Source organism: Sebastes fasciatus, chromosome 13 (assembly GCF_043250625.1).
Source record: "Sebastes fasciatus isolate fSebFas1 chromosome 13, fSebFas1.pri, whole genome shotgun sequence".
NCBI classification, from domain to species: Eukaryota; Metazoa; Chordata; class Actinopteri; order Perciformes; family Sebastidae; genus Sebastes; species Sebastes fasciatus.
Window position 1 is genome coordinate 24,670,714 of NC_133807.1, and position 15,202 is coordinate 24,685,915.

Below are 15,202 nucleotides of genomic sequence, written 5' to 3' on the forward strand. Positions count from 1 at the left end.
AGACCTTGATGTGCTGTGATTTGGTATCAATAACTTTTGACGTTCCTTAGATTTTCTAGTTTCATATGATATCTGTACCCTACTAGCTCTAAAACTGAACCTGTCACAGCCTCTGAAAGACAGTAAAGTCAGTCGGGATCGTGGGCTTCGAGGTTAATATAAAGCGTTACCAAGTCTAATACAGTAGCATCATCACGCTTTCACTACTGGCACAATTGCTACTGACTATTGCTTCTCTGTGTTCCCATAACTCCTTGAGGGGCCTGATTGTGTACACGAAACAGTCAAACAGCTCCCTCTCACCCCCCCGTCAAGACCTTTCACTTCCCATCCCGCCCTGCAGGCGTAGCCAGTGTGTATACACAAACATGCAGCAGAGACGGCGCTGCTGGACCCTGCAGCTCTGAGCCTAGAGCCTCTGTTAGCTTTAATGGCCTTACACTCAACATCACTCTTGTCTCCTGTCCACATAATGTTTTTACATAATGCTGTGTAGTGCTGAGACAACTAGTTGATTCATTGGCTAAAGCACAAAAGTGTCAAGTAAAATACCAAACACAGTCAAGTACAAACTTAAAGTACCAAAAGTAAAAGTACTCAGTATGCAAGAATAATGTATTTTATATTATTGAATAAGTATTGATGCATTAATGTGTACAGTACGTTACTTTAATGTTGCAGTTAGTAAAGGTGGCTTATTTCTTACTATATAGTATACTGCCGGGGACCTTGTGAATTTCACCAAGGGATCAATAAAGTCTCATCTTTATCCATAATAATACATCATAATTTATTTGTTGATTATATTTTGTATTAATAATCTGAATCTGAAAAAGTAACTAGCAACTCAATGTATCAAATAGATGTAGTTAAGTACAATATTCCCCTATTATTAGTAAACACAGGAGCATTAACACAACACGTTTGGTGGACGTTTGTCATTATTTTTGACATGTTATAGGTAGAATAATGAATAAAGAAATGTATTCAAAAATAAATTGATAGTGAAAACCACTGTGTGCTGCAGCGCTAATTCCCTGAGACACAAGTCAGGAAGTAATTCAATATAAACCAAACGCAGGCGGCCCCATGGCACCGTGTTTGACAACGTTTAGATTACATTAGCGATAAGAATCTATGTAACTGACAGGCCGTTGCAAACATATTGCCGGGTGAAATCTTATCCGGGGACAGCTGGGCAGCCATTTGCGATAAATCAAGTCAGATTAACTGCTTGATGTTGTGGTAATTATAGTCCCATTGTAATCTCTTTAATTAGGCTTTAGCGGCCAGAGGTGAAATAAATCAAAACATATCGCTTCTCCGTGACCCGCCACCAGCTCATATATCTTCTCATACAGCAGCTCAGGCCTTACAAGCAATGCAAGTCTGTGCACCGTACAGAAAACTGTAGGAATGACCGTGGACGTTTCATTTATGACATCGAACATGAAAGGAGTTCTTATCCATTCATCCAAAGGAAATGATTGCACTCTGAGGTGAGAGACGGAGAGACGGAGTGAGAGAGAAAGGCAACGGTGAGTTAATCCAATCTAATCCAATCTCAATTTGAGATCAAAGGCAAACACTTTCACAGAGACGTTTTCCTGTTTTTCTTGCCTGGCAAGGGCTCTTTCCTCTAGAAACACACAGCGAGTAAGGCGTTGCCCAAAAAAATCATGCATGCTCTGCCGTTCCCCATTTAGGACGGGGCAAGGACATCTGAGGAGGACATGTGAGGACGTGATGAAAAGGAAAACTCCTCCGCTGAATCCGCACATTTCTCATGGCAAACATCCTGCATGTCGCCCACACGGCTGTTGGCAAGCGTTCATTAGTGTTTCCCCTGCTGTCTGCCAGCTACTGCTTCACCAAATCACAACTAACTTGACCTCACATGAGGTGCTGTCTACTCATTTGCGGTGAATCAGATCTCTAGATAAGAACTTGCATTCTTTCATGAGTCACAACCTCGTGTGGGTGAAGGAGCAACAAGCTCACTGTAATGAAACAGCATTCTGATGCCCCTCATTTGTTTCCAGTGCAACAGATGTTCATGACTAACCCGAAAACATCTGACCACTATCAGACATAAGTAGTTACCAAGACAAAATGTGACGACTTAAACAGACGTTGACCGATTTGTGTGATAAATCGATGGGGTTGCTAAGCGGCCCTTTAATGATATGCTTGACAGGCCTTGGTTTCAACATGCCGGTAACAGTGAGACAAAAACATCGTATTTCCAGCACTAATCCAGACAGAAATTATCTGAATTTCCTAACAAATAAACGCTGAGCTGGATCTTATCTGAGCAGTCGGCATGTTGGAGGCTCATACATACACAGTGAGGGCACACAGCGGGCAAGACGGAGCACAACCAGAGGTTTGCTTTACTGCTGAATGTAAGCATGCAGAGTGTTGAGCTTAAACACCAAACTTGTGTAGTCATTCGTAGTGCAATCTGGAAGCAATAGAGACATTAGTGGCTGACCACGGTCCCAATGCTCCCACGCTGAGCTCCCACGCTGGGAGAACTGGGCCGGAACACCGGCCTCCTCCCCCAGAACCAGGGCCTGGGAACAGAGGCCCAGAGGTCAGTCTGCTTAATCTCTCCTCCCCTGGTACCAGCCTCACCCGGCCGAGGTGTACGCTGATGCTTAGACATGTACAGCCAGTACAGCCAGTGCATACATGCTGTGAATGCAGATGATGAAACTCATATTTTACCATCACATGTATCAGTGAAGAATCTAAAACAGATGGCTAATTTGAGGGTTTTTCACTTACTCCACAGAAAGCAAGATAGATTAAATTACGTGCAAACTTTGATACACATGACCTCAAATGACCACATAAAGTGCATGGATTGGATTAAAGGATGGATCTGAGGGGTTTTCGTCATCATCATCATCATCATATCTCTACACATAGGATGATGAATAAGGGCATGGGAGTGTTTCTGGAGCAAGGCCAAAGATGTAACGGTGGAATTTATAGAGCCCACGAGGAGATGCATTTCATAACTGAAGTGGGAAGGGTAGGAAGGGAGTGGAGAGTTACTTATAGCATGGGAGGGGCAACTGAGGTCATAGAGAAGGTAAGGTTATTACGTGGACAAGATTAGGAAGGTAGTTATTGACTGCGAAACCCAAAGGCAGTAGGTGTTTACTTGTCAGGACTGAGGACATTTGGTTCTCTCCTGGTGAAAGTGAAGAAGTCGCTGGTTTCTGTCTATTAGGCCATCAGGGAGTGGTAACAACCCCTCCCTCTGTACTCTCTTAAAGTTTAATTGTATGTTCCCTTTTTGCAAACTGTGGGTTGTTCTCGGGACACTGAGGGGATGGAGACAACTTGACTGTACCTCCTTCTACCTCTGTCTATATTTCCTTTTCTTTCTCGCTCCTTTGCAGAGCAGAGACAGACCCCCGAGGGCATGACAGGGGAATGGGCTTGAGCTGATCTCTATTTCATGCTGTGGGCGAGAGATTTTAGAGTGGAGCCTCATTGGGAATGACAATGGAGCAAGGGTTGCATATTGTCATGGGAAGCACAGAGAATGACTTATGGCAATAAAGGTTACTGCAGAGAAAAGGAGGGATTGGAGCCACTCCCAGAGCTTAGTCTGAATCTTCTTGCTCCGCCATGTTTTCCCAGCATATTGATACATATGTGGGCACATTTTCTAATGCTCTTAACTGAAGATGTGCACTTCAAAAAGGATCAAATTAATTTTTTATTTTTTTTTGGTAGTTACAATTAGGAATGACTTAAGCAGCAACTTTATATGTGATACATGTCTCCTGTTGTGTACAAGAACAAGAAGCAGGTCTTTTTCCTGAGGGACTGTGAGTCGTGACCATCACAAGGCATGACCAAACAACACACATTCGCAGTCAAGCATGTTTCAAATGTCCAAATGCACAGCTGGCCACTCAGGTTCACACATGTAAAGCCGACAGATCTAGACTGACGAGTCCAAAAAAGCAAAAGAGAATGTGTCATTTCTCGGCTTTGCGATGGAAATGATGAGGCTGGGCATGTCTGAACAGCCTGTCTGTCGCCTCCTCCCCACTCCCTCTCAAACACCTCTTCTCATCTGTATTACTTTGTTCTTGCAGCACTTGATTGACAGGAGACCCCTGTCACCCCGTAGCTCCTTGAATTGAGATTTTCCCTTTTAAATCTTTTCTCAAGTAGCTTTAAAGCTGCAGTTGGTAACTTTGAGCAAATGTGGTAAAAAGTTATTTTTATAAAACGGTCACTATATCCTGACAGTTGTCAGGCTGGTCTCATACACCGCTCGTAGCTATGCCTGCGAAAAGTAATCCACTGTAATTCGTGTATATCTCATGGAATCAATTTGTGTGTAATTCACGTAATCGTGAACCAGGAAATATAAAGAGCGGCAAACGCCGTGTAGGGAGGAGGCCGGGTGGATGGGTGAGTCAAAAAATACAGGACTTTCGCCCAGAAGACCGCTGTAAGTGTCCCGTGTGAAACCAGAAGTCAACGTTGATTTATTTGTCACGTAACTTACGCCACTACCAAAGTTATTTTAAGCCAAACAACAATCTAAAATTTAGTCCTGATATATTTGTTGTCTTTTAGATCTTGACTAATATGTAAAACAAAGTGGATATGAGCAATGCTTGGCCATTGGTGCAGCACAAAGAGGTAATCTAAACTGATCAACAAACTATCCAAATCACTTTGTTCAACAAGCTATAGAAATGTTCATGTCAGCAGCCGTGTGAATAAAACACTGAATTTGGTTAAATGTGACGTAGTGTGAGAAAGAGAAAGAATAAAAGTCATGCAAGAATGAGAACAAGGTCATCAAGACGTCCCCCTACAGCGCCTTGTCAGATGATTCAGCCAATATGCATTACATATTACCCCAGTGAAACAGTCTCCCGCGATTAAACACAAAGTTCACATGATACTGACTCTCATTTACTCCCTTTGTCTATACCTCAATATAGAAAACACACTTGCTGGCAACTGCGTTCTTTGGCCACCGTGCACGTTTAAATTTGTTATTCTTCTTAGTAACTGTTGAAACTTCGGGTAAATACAATGAAAAACATCAACAGTATTACATTTTGTGTCCTACCTCAAATACTTCTTGGTCCAGCAGCCGTGTCCCAAACACGGTGACGCCCTCTGTGCTGACGACGGCGGCATCCCCTCGCAGCAGATCCAGGGTCTCTACCCTCTGACAGTCCAGGTAGAGGGTCACAGACTTGCCCTGCACGCTGTAGGCTATCCGGTGCCAACTGAAAGAACACAGATATTTAGTCTGTTGCCCAGCAGAATCAGCGATGCAAAGAGCTGCTTCACAACCTCTTTCAAGTAAAGCAAACCAGAAGTGCCTTTGAGCTCGAGAATGTGAAGGATTGATTTCCTTAACTCCTTTCATCAAGTCTAATCACTGAAGCAAGCGCTCCAAAAGTACCACAAGTATCTTATTTCCTTAAGGTCGCACAAGGTCAAGCACATGAAGTGAGCTTTATCAACTCACATTTCAAAGATTGGGAAAGTTACGCATGAGCAGGTAATATAAATTACACAGTGCTGGTAAATCTGATATTGAACACAAGATTGGGGGGAAAAAAGCAATATACTGCAGCATAGTATTGCGACATTTAGCGTGGCAATATTGTGTCGATACACTGACGGACACTATTCAATCTTTCAGATGTTGTAGCGGGTTCAGTCTTAAAGCTAGAGTGAATATACTGGTATCATACGAAACTATAAAACCTAAGGAATCCATTGGTACCAATCATGTCATTAGTTTGTCAGGAAGAATGCTAAATAATGCTCCAAATTACGCAATATTTTGGCAAAAATATGATATAAATATATACATATATTTGCATAAATCAAGCATGTTTGTCCACTCTCATGTTGATAACAGCATTAAATACTTGACAATTCTCCCTTTAAGGTACATTTTGAAAGGATAAAAAATTTGATTAATTTGCGATTAATCGTGATTAACTATGGATAATCATGCGATTAATCGCGATTAAATATTTTAATCCATTGACTGCCCTATTAAAATCGCAATAAGATCATATCATGACTTAAGTATCGTGATAATAGCATATTGTGGGGTCTCTGGTGATTCCTACTGCTATTAAACACATACTACAGATACCGTGTCCAGTCAAATCAACAGAAAGGCATTAAAGGCCCTCAAACTACCCACTTTCCATCAACCAGGTTGACCTTCTTGAAGGTGGGATACATTTCTGGCGTGGGCTGCCCATGCTGGTCCTCATACAAGAAGACGGGCGAACGGCCCACTTCGAGCCCCAGCTGCTGCACCCCCTGGTCATCATACACTGAGAGCAGGAAGAACTGGGAGTCCTTTTTAGCTCGCAATGTAGTCATCACAGAGAAATTCTCAGGAAATTTGGTGGAATCTGAGAGGAGAGGAGAGGAGAGGAGAGGAGAGGAGAGGAGAGGAGAGGAGAGGAGAGGAGAGGAGAGGAGAGGAGAGGAGGAGAGAGGAGGAGAGAGGAGGAGAGGAGAGAGCTAAGTCATACAAGACAGAGCACAGCAGGGAGCAGATATTTTTATAACATGCAGGCACCACCCGCTGCCAGTGAGACCTGAGTAAAGATAATAATGATGAAAAATATTGCCCATGAAAGCAGTGAGCACCCTCGAGGAGGAGTAAAGGGAGTTCAAAGTCAGATCTCTTAAGGTTTTTACTGAGGAAAGAATCCCTCACAAAAGTGACACATTTGGCTTTTTTTCATTTTTAGAAATCTTCCTTGGAAAAAAATTAAAGTCCACTACCAGGGAAGAGTTGTTTGGTGGGAGCACTGAGCTGGATCTTTTTGTCTATCTTGAAGGCCAGGTCCGACTCCTCCACGCCCCTCCTGCTGGTGCAGAGACCGGATTCTAAGGAAACCCCCTCCATGTTCTCTGACAGCTCCAGCACTTCCAGAACATCAATGGGATCAGCTGGAAAATGGAAAGAAAGGGAAGAATTACTCATCTGCACATTGTTACAGAGCAGATAGAAGAATGCTGGTTTCCTGCTCACAAACTGTAGCGAATTATATCTCTTTAAAGATGATATTGTTTACATGCTTTTAAATAATTTCTAGAATTGTGAAAAACCATAAAGAGCACTTATGATAGGGTGCGACTCGTGGCAGATTGCGGCAGCATGCTTTTAGTCACGTCAGTGTAACACTTAAACTCTGCCAGTGTGACAGCACTTTGTTGTCTGGCTCAGTTAAGTGCCGGTTGTTACTGAGCTGAAGAGCAGGGTTTAGTGTGGCTGGAGGCTTCCCGCTTCCTCGGAGTCGGAAGAGATGGGCTCCTCTGAGATGTGGCGGCAGCAGGTGGCCAGGCTTCTGTGGGTGTTTATTATAGGATAGGGGTGGTACACAGCCTAACCCGTAATCCTGCTGCAGCACACCTGACAGCTGACACCTGCACACCGCTCACCATGCACCAGCGAGCAACAATATGTCCGCGTCGCATTCATCACAATTTGAACACTTCATTGGCACAAATAAGCACATCAGTGATTCATATAAAACATCTGTCCTACAAGTCAGCTAGTTTCGTATTAAATATGCAAGGCTTATTTTCCTGAGAAAAGAAACATTTCTGCCAATAACATGGTTTCACTTGTTCCCCAAAGCAATTCAGCCTTGTTTCGGGTATTTTCCAAAAGTGCATTTTAATATCTGGAGACAAAACAGAATAAGGCCAAAGATATTATTGTCATGAAAACTCTCGAAACAAGTTGATTTTAATCACAAACAGGAGAACAGATCTCGGGGATTTGTTTAGATGAACAAATGCCTCTGTAGATATGAGGTTTCTCTCTGTGTTGCTTCTCTCATTACAATGAGCCTGAGCTTTAGTTGCAGTCCGCTGGTCATGTTATCAGATGTTCTCTTGATAAAGTGCTGCCGTGAGCATTAGCCAAAATCAGAGTTTTGTGTGCCGCCGGTCTCCCACCAGCTGCTACAGAGAACCTGTTCGGGGCAACTCAGCACTTAGCATTCCATGCATCTGAAATGAGGATCCTAAACCCAAATTGCCTCCTGTGGCTCGTGCCGCTCATACAGGAGCTCGCCTATTATTCTCCTTGTTAATTAAACATGTGGCGAAAGTATACCTTTGCCCAGACATTGCTTGCAGAAAAACACCATGTTACATTTTATGGTGTTATTTATTTGCATACTAGCAGAGGCCATTTATTCCAAGCAGCTTTGAGAGCTCACCCTCGCAGTCCCCTAGCATGCCTGTAAATAGGTTAAGCTGTGAATTACAGCCAGGCTCCAACAATGGAAAACATTAGGTACAGATCTAAAGGTATTTCAGACCTTAGTGCTTGAATTTTTTCATTTATACCGAGTAAATTAAATTAAAGAGGACCTATTATGCTCATTTTCAGGTGCATACTTGTATTTAGGGTCTCTACTAGAACATGTTTACATGCCTTAATGTTCAAAAAACACTTTATTTTTCTCGTACCGGCTGTGCTGCAGCACCTCTTTTCACTCTCTGTCTGAAACGCTCTGTTTCAGCCCCGCCCCCTCCCGAAAAGCCTAGTCTGCTCTGATTGGTCAGCTGGCACACTCTGTTGTAATTGGTCAAGCGAACCAAACTCTTTGGACTCCTAACTAACTCCTATCTAACTTTGTTTGAGGGCGTGCCAAACTAGGCGCTAGGCAGGTATAATGCAGATGTGTTACTTGGTGACATCACCACATTACGGAAGAGCAGTTCAGTAGTAGTGTTTCTGTGGGGGAGAGTAACTCCCTTTGGGCTTTGTAACTTTCCAGACATTTTACATGCACAACAAAAACTATATAACACACCAAAGAAAAGGGAAAAAGCACAAATGCATAAAAGGTCCTCTTACAGAAGTTTCTGACTTCTATTAACAGAAACCTCAAGCAGTTACAGTCTATGTACATGTGGCACCATTAACTGTTCACCCACCCACAGTCTTTTAGGATCATTTTCAAATCTGCTCTAGCCGTCATGACAGTGAACCAAGACCTAAATGTCAAGGAATAAGGTATTGACTTTCAAAGGTCACAGCCCAGTCACCCACACTTAGATCAAGAATAAATAGTATTTGATTTGACATTCTCACATTCAATCAAGGCGTTTTGGCCTGATATGGTCCCCTGATAAATTAAAATAAATTGACAATGCTGGTTAAGTTGGCCAGTAAAGTTGTTTTGGTTGCAACAAACTCAGGCTGTTCTCATACACGGTTCTTAGCCATACCTACGAAAAGTAAATGCACTGTAATTCGTGTATATCCCAAGAAATCAATTTGCATGTAATCTACGTAACTGTGAATCAGGAAGTATAAAAAGCGACAAACGCCATGTAGGGAGGAGGTCGGGCTGGATGGGTGACATTCCATTGCCTTTGCACGGTTCTCAACATGGCGACGGCTGAGCTGGTGGCTTGTAGCTAAAGGTGCTAACATCGCAAACAGTGAAAACAACAGCAACAGCGCTGACAGAGCTAACGGTGTTAACCTGGCGGGTAACCAGTGGGTGGGTGCTCAGTTCTGCGATGACGCCGTCAGTCAGGACTTCGTTATCAGCTGTAACCGCCTTATGAGAGAAGTGCAAAGCAGCGGCCGTGACCTAGCCAGTGGGACTACAAACATGCACTAAAAGGCATGCACAGCCAGCCAGCGATGTCAACAAAGCGAGGAGACAACACATAGAGAGAAAGAGTGACTTCATTCTCTGCTCAGGTAGCCATTAATCTTTACATAGCAAATAGTTGTTTGCTGCTATATTAATGCTCTAATATCGTATAGAGAACCTTTAAAGAAGTAATGAAAAAGGCTAGCTGCTGTATCCTCGAATGGCCCTGATCACACTGCCTCTTCAGAAGCAAAGAACAAAGACATGCCATGCCAGAGTCTTTTATTCTCATAGCTAAAAGCTTAAACACATCAAGCATCTGTATTTCATATCAAAGCACTTTATTAATCAAAACAGTTTACTTAACATCATGTCTGGGTCCTAATCCTTAATGTTTGTCTTTAATTCCAAATTAGCTCTTTGTAGCTCTGACTGCAAATCAATTTCCTTCAGGATAGCAAAGTTTAAAGTTTGTGTTTTAGTCAAAGGTTAGAATACAGTAAAAGCTCTCTCTCTATCTACAGTATCTATCTTGTTCTTTCTCTATCTCTCTCATGCACAGGGAGGAAGAGAGGTCATAAGGCAGTCTGAATAGCTCTAAATTGAAGCAACATGGGTCTAATTATACAGGATTCTTGGGTTTCTGTCAGCTCATCCAGAGCAGCACCTGACAAAATGATCTCAAAACAAAAAATAACACAATTAACATTTCAGCAAAATTGTTTAATTTCAAGCAAACCAAAGATGAGATGTCAGTGCATCCCATATACCACATATTTCTGCCTCAACCGCTATGAGTTTTAAAAATAACTATGCTCCAGCTATGGGCTGTCAGGAGACTGTTGACCTCTGACACTCGCAAGACAACAGAGAACAGTCAAGATGTGCAACAATGCCAAAGGGAGAAATTTGAGACAAGCAGCAGAAATTCCACCCAAAAAAAAGAAACCGCATTCACAATGATCTGTCAGTGAAATGTGCAGAGAATAACAGGCATCCCCATACTCAATTGTACAGAATAAACTGTTGTTAAAATTAAGAAAGCTGATTCGGAGAACGTGGGAAAAACCTGTGCTGGACTGCATCCCTTGTTCATATATCCGCTACACAGAGGAATGTGTGTCAGATAAGCATACTGGCTTGTATACTGCAATTGTAACCGGATGTAGTAGGACATCATGGTATTTTTGGCATACTGCATTTGACATATTATGTATTGAGACATACTAAATCTTGGTTTTTGGCTGTCGCCATCTTGTTTTTTTGCAATCATAAGTGTTACGAAAGGGTGGAGCTAGGTACAACCAATTGCTGAATAGACTTTTACAATAAACTGTCATAAAATGAAAACACACTATGAGAGGGTTAAAGTTGTAAGACAAAAACACGGACAAATCCCAGACCGGACAACGCCGTGGTAGCAATCTGTCAATCACAAAGTAGCCATGCCCTAAAGCATACCCTGCTTTATGGTCTATTTGACTCTAAATGGGACCATAATTTACTAAATGAACATCATGCTGTATTGAAGAAGACTTGAAACTAGCGATTGAGACCATAAACTCATGTTTACAATGTTTACTGAGGTAATAAATCAAGTGAGAAGTAGGCTCATTTTCTCATAGACTTCTATACAATCAGACTTCTTTTTGCAGCCAGAGGAGTCGCCCCCTGCTGGCTATTAGAAAGGATGCATGTTTAAGGCACTGGCTTCACTTTTCAGAACTGGAGCCTGCCAACTTCCTCTAACTCTTGCATCAAGAGTAGAAACCCCAGGCTTGTGGCAGGCGGCCATATGAAGTCTGGATCCCTGCAGCAATCGATAGGAAAAAAGTGATCTATTCCCTGCTTTGGATTAATTTATGTCCCCTTAAGTTGTGCCAATTCTTGCAGCTTTACCTATCCCGCAGCGCTGACTGTCTAAGCAGGCTTTGCTTGCATCTCATTAGTCTTTGTCGTAATCATGTCCTGTCCTTACCTGTACCTCACCTGTAAATTATGTTACTTATAAGAAACGTAGCAAGAGCGGATGAGCATAAATGAGCAACCCTTGTGGTTATTGTGTCCACCACTTACAGATACAGCTCTACATGTTTGAAATAGCATCGTAGAATCTCCCAGGACTGATGACTCAGAGTGTTTTCCAATCACACTGAAAGGTCAGAATACATGGGAATAAGGAGCATAAACATCCAGCAATTTCACAGACATCTGGCATTTCTGCCTTCTTTTTCTTGCGCTTTTTTTCCCCCTCTATGAGACAACCATGTCTGTCCAGCAACAGATCCGTCCAACACCCCACCTCACAGCTCACAGCTCTATCCCCTGGAAATGCCACCAAACAGTCCACATCTGTGTATCTTCTCCGGCTGTGCTGTGACACTTGACACATTCTCTCCATGCCCTGCGGTCACACAGCTCAGCACCACTTCAGTCCTATGACATGGACATAATATGTTCTCTGTGTTTCTAAAGCGAATGCACTCTGAAGACATTCTTTATGACTCACACCACCTACACTCCCAGCTCAGCCTGAAAAGACCACTCGCACACACACACACACACACACACACACACACAATACTACTCTGTCAAAAACGATTGCGCTGGGGAACTGGGGAATTTTAACAAGAAATGAAGCCAAAATGAATCTGACAGTTTTCCATAGTGTCTCAGACCACACCCTGAGATGAGGAGAGGAACAGCAACTCTCCTCCTGAATTCTCTGTAAAAACTACTGTTTTTGAGGGGGAATTTCTTGGGAAAACATTTTAAATGCAACAAGCTGCAAAACATATGTTGATTAATAATGAAAAAATGGGTGACGAATCCAGTGGACATGGTTGGATAGATCCAGACAGGCTCCATGAAGAACAGACTTAATCTAATTAGCGGTGGGTGTGACCTTTCGTCTGGGTCATTGCTGTGTGTGCACAAGAACACTGTGAGGTGAGGAGAGCTAATACACGCTAGTCTGAACACATGAAAATGTAAATAGCCAAATAAGACAGATGCACTGACTGCACCCACTAGTATGACCAAACAGCCTGCACCCACTGTATATATGAAGCTCAATTATAACGCCCACAGAGGGGGAAAAAACAGCACTTTGGACCTCTGCCCTAGTCCAAATTTCTCTCTGAATCACTGTATTACTGTATCTGTAACAACTTTACTCTTTTCCTTGTAAACAGAGAATATTAAAAACCAAGAAGAGAATGTTGAAATGTCTGTGACAAAAGTAAATTTACTTTAACATCATGGAGTTGTTGGGCTGGAAGTTTGCAAACTGAGAGGCAGTGATAGTCATCACCCTCAATGTGCTTTGTGGTTTTGTCTGCTTTGAGTTATCGCTGAGAGTTTAGGAGCAAGTCAAGTCAGCTGTTGTGTAGACGACTGCTGGGAACGTTTTCTGAGGGGTTATTGGGTCATGAATAATATTACGAGACAATGAAAGAGATGAAGAACGCGACTAGGGCTGCCCACTCTTCGTCAATTAGTCGACTAATCGGTCGTTTTGATCTTAGTTGACTAAGATTTCTTTCGTTTTGTATCCTTTTTTAATGCTGAATGACTTATTTCTAAGAAACATATGAGCACATCTCTGGTAAACAAGATTTAAAGTGGTGCTTTTGTGTGATCTTTGTCAGAGAAACTTACAGATCTGTCGATTAAATCAACTTATTGATTAGTCGTTTGAGAATTTCTTTGGTCGAGGACAGCCCTAAACGCGACCAGCCTAACATTAAGTCTTTAATCCATCATAAGCATGTAGTCTTGACATGCACTTAACACATAATTAATATGATTATGCTCAAGACAATCAGCATGTGCATTTTCATATATATAGACTGTGAATCCACTGGCTGACTCTCTCCTAACTACAGTGATAAACCGGACATGAATATGGGTCAGTGACCTGTTGTTACTTTTGGTGTAGAAGCTGAGAGATTCTGGTGGCATCTGGTTTCACATTTCCCTTCCAGCTCACATCAGCACCACATTCTTCAATCTCCACAGTTTGTTCTGCTCATGTTTGTTCACAGCGTGATAGGCCTACAGGCCAAAAGCTGCTTGGCCTGTAGAGAAAACACCTGCCCCTCAAAGCCCATAGCTGGACAGGCACTCCACACATGTGTACTTCTGTACTTGTGAGGATGTTTTGACTACAGTAAACCCATTCCCCAACCATAATACTCTACTGCATGCTTAACATCTGCCCTTAACTTAGCCTGACACAACGTATCCTCAACGGTTCGTATGATAACTCAAAAGTTATTTCTCATTATTCATGCGTTTTCCCACGAATGTCGAGCAACATGTGTCAAATCTTGCTCGTTACATGTAAACAGTCTTTTCAAAATAAACTTCTGTCTTCACAGGAAACAACTTGGTTAGGTTTAGGCAACAAAAGTACTTAGTAAGATTTAGGAAAAGATTGACTTGGTTAGGTTTAGACGACAAAACTAGTTGATTAGGTTTAGGAAAAGATCAACTTGGTTAAGTTCCGGCCACAAAATGACTTAGTTAGGTTTAGGAAAAGACCGATTTGGTTAAGTTAAGGCAACAAAACTACTTGATTAGGTTTAGGAAAAGATCGCGGTTTGGGTTAAAATAAGTCATGAAATGCCGTAACTTAAGTACAGAAGTTACGTGACCAATAAATCAATGTTGACTTCTGGTTTCACACGAGGTATGAACACCCGTTTCCTGGGCAAAAGTCTATTTGTCCCACCAATCCACCCCGACCTCCTCCCTACGTGGCGTTTGTTACTCTTTATACTTCCTGGTTCACGATTACATGGATTACATACAAATTGATATTGTGTAATAGATACAAGTTACAGTGCAATACTTTTTGTAGGTATAGCTACGAACGATGTATGCGAACAACCTGCCTGATCCCATTTCTAACCACTAAATTCCCTTTAAGAAGAGGGGGGAGGGTTTAAATTGGAAGATCTTTTCTCCTCTCTTTGACCTTCTGAAGATATCAGGTCCTCATAAATATGCACCATAACACACCACCACAACAAGCACAAGTGCACACACACAACTTCTTTCTTACATACCTCAGGCACAGAGGATTACCTAGATGCAAGCATACACATGACCAAGCCCATTCAAGTTCCAACCCAAAGCCGTCACTTAGTCTCTCAGACATCACAACATTGAGGCAGCAGCTATTATGGACTGTAACACCAGAGCTGGCAAGTATAACACTATATGCTAAGACAGGTATATACACATGCTCCTTTAGAAGTCCTGCTCCTTTGTGCTTCTGAAGGACAGTTTAAAGAAAGTTGTGGGCCTCTCTGTGTGTTCGCAGCTCAAAGGAAACCTTCAGAGAAGTTGGAACATGAGCCAGGTCACGATGTCACTGAGGGTAGCAGATTGTTTTCAACACTCTACAGATGACTTTTTGAAGTAAAGCTTACTACTGCGGCCTCCACTAAAATGTGCATGTGATGGATGACGATGATAAAACTTTTCCAAGGCCCATAAAGTGGGATAAAGAGGCAGATGACATGTAAGGGGACACTGCA

The 15,202-nt window shown here is 42.4% G+C and overlaps 2 protein-coding genes across 7 annotated transcripts in view; one reads left to right on the forward strand and one right to left on the reverse strand.

Moving 5' to 3' along the window:
* The window catches only part of rdh8a (retinol dehydrogenase 8a), a 180,740-nt gene that overhangs the window by 137,559 nt on the left and 27,979 nt on the right, over positions 1 to 15,202 (forward strand). The window lies entirely within an intron of this gene.
* col5a3a (collagen, type V, alpha 3a) overlaps positions 1 to 15,202 on the reverse strand; it is a 67,827-nt gene that overhangs the window by 48,954 nt on the left and 3,671 nt on the right. For all 5 annotated transcript variants that reach the window (XR_012596738.1, XR_012596737.1, XM_074656354.1 and 2 more), the window contains exons 2-4: positions 6,814 to 6,981; positions 6,218 to 6,434; positions 5,117 to 5,279 (exon numbers count right to left, since the gene is read on the reverse strand). Coding sequence is in view for 3 of the 5 variants with exons in the window: in XM_074656354.1 (XP_074512455.1) it covers positions 5,117 to 5,279; positions 6,218 to 6,434; positions 6,814 to 6,981 (548 nt within the window). In the remaining 2 variants the exon portion in view is untranslated. The remainder of the gene's footprint in view (positions 1 to 5,116; positions 5,280 to 6,217; positions 6,435 to 6,813; positions 6,982 to 15,202) is intronic.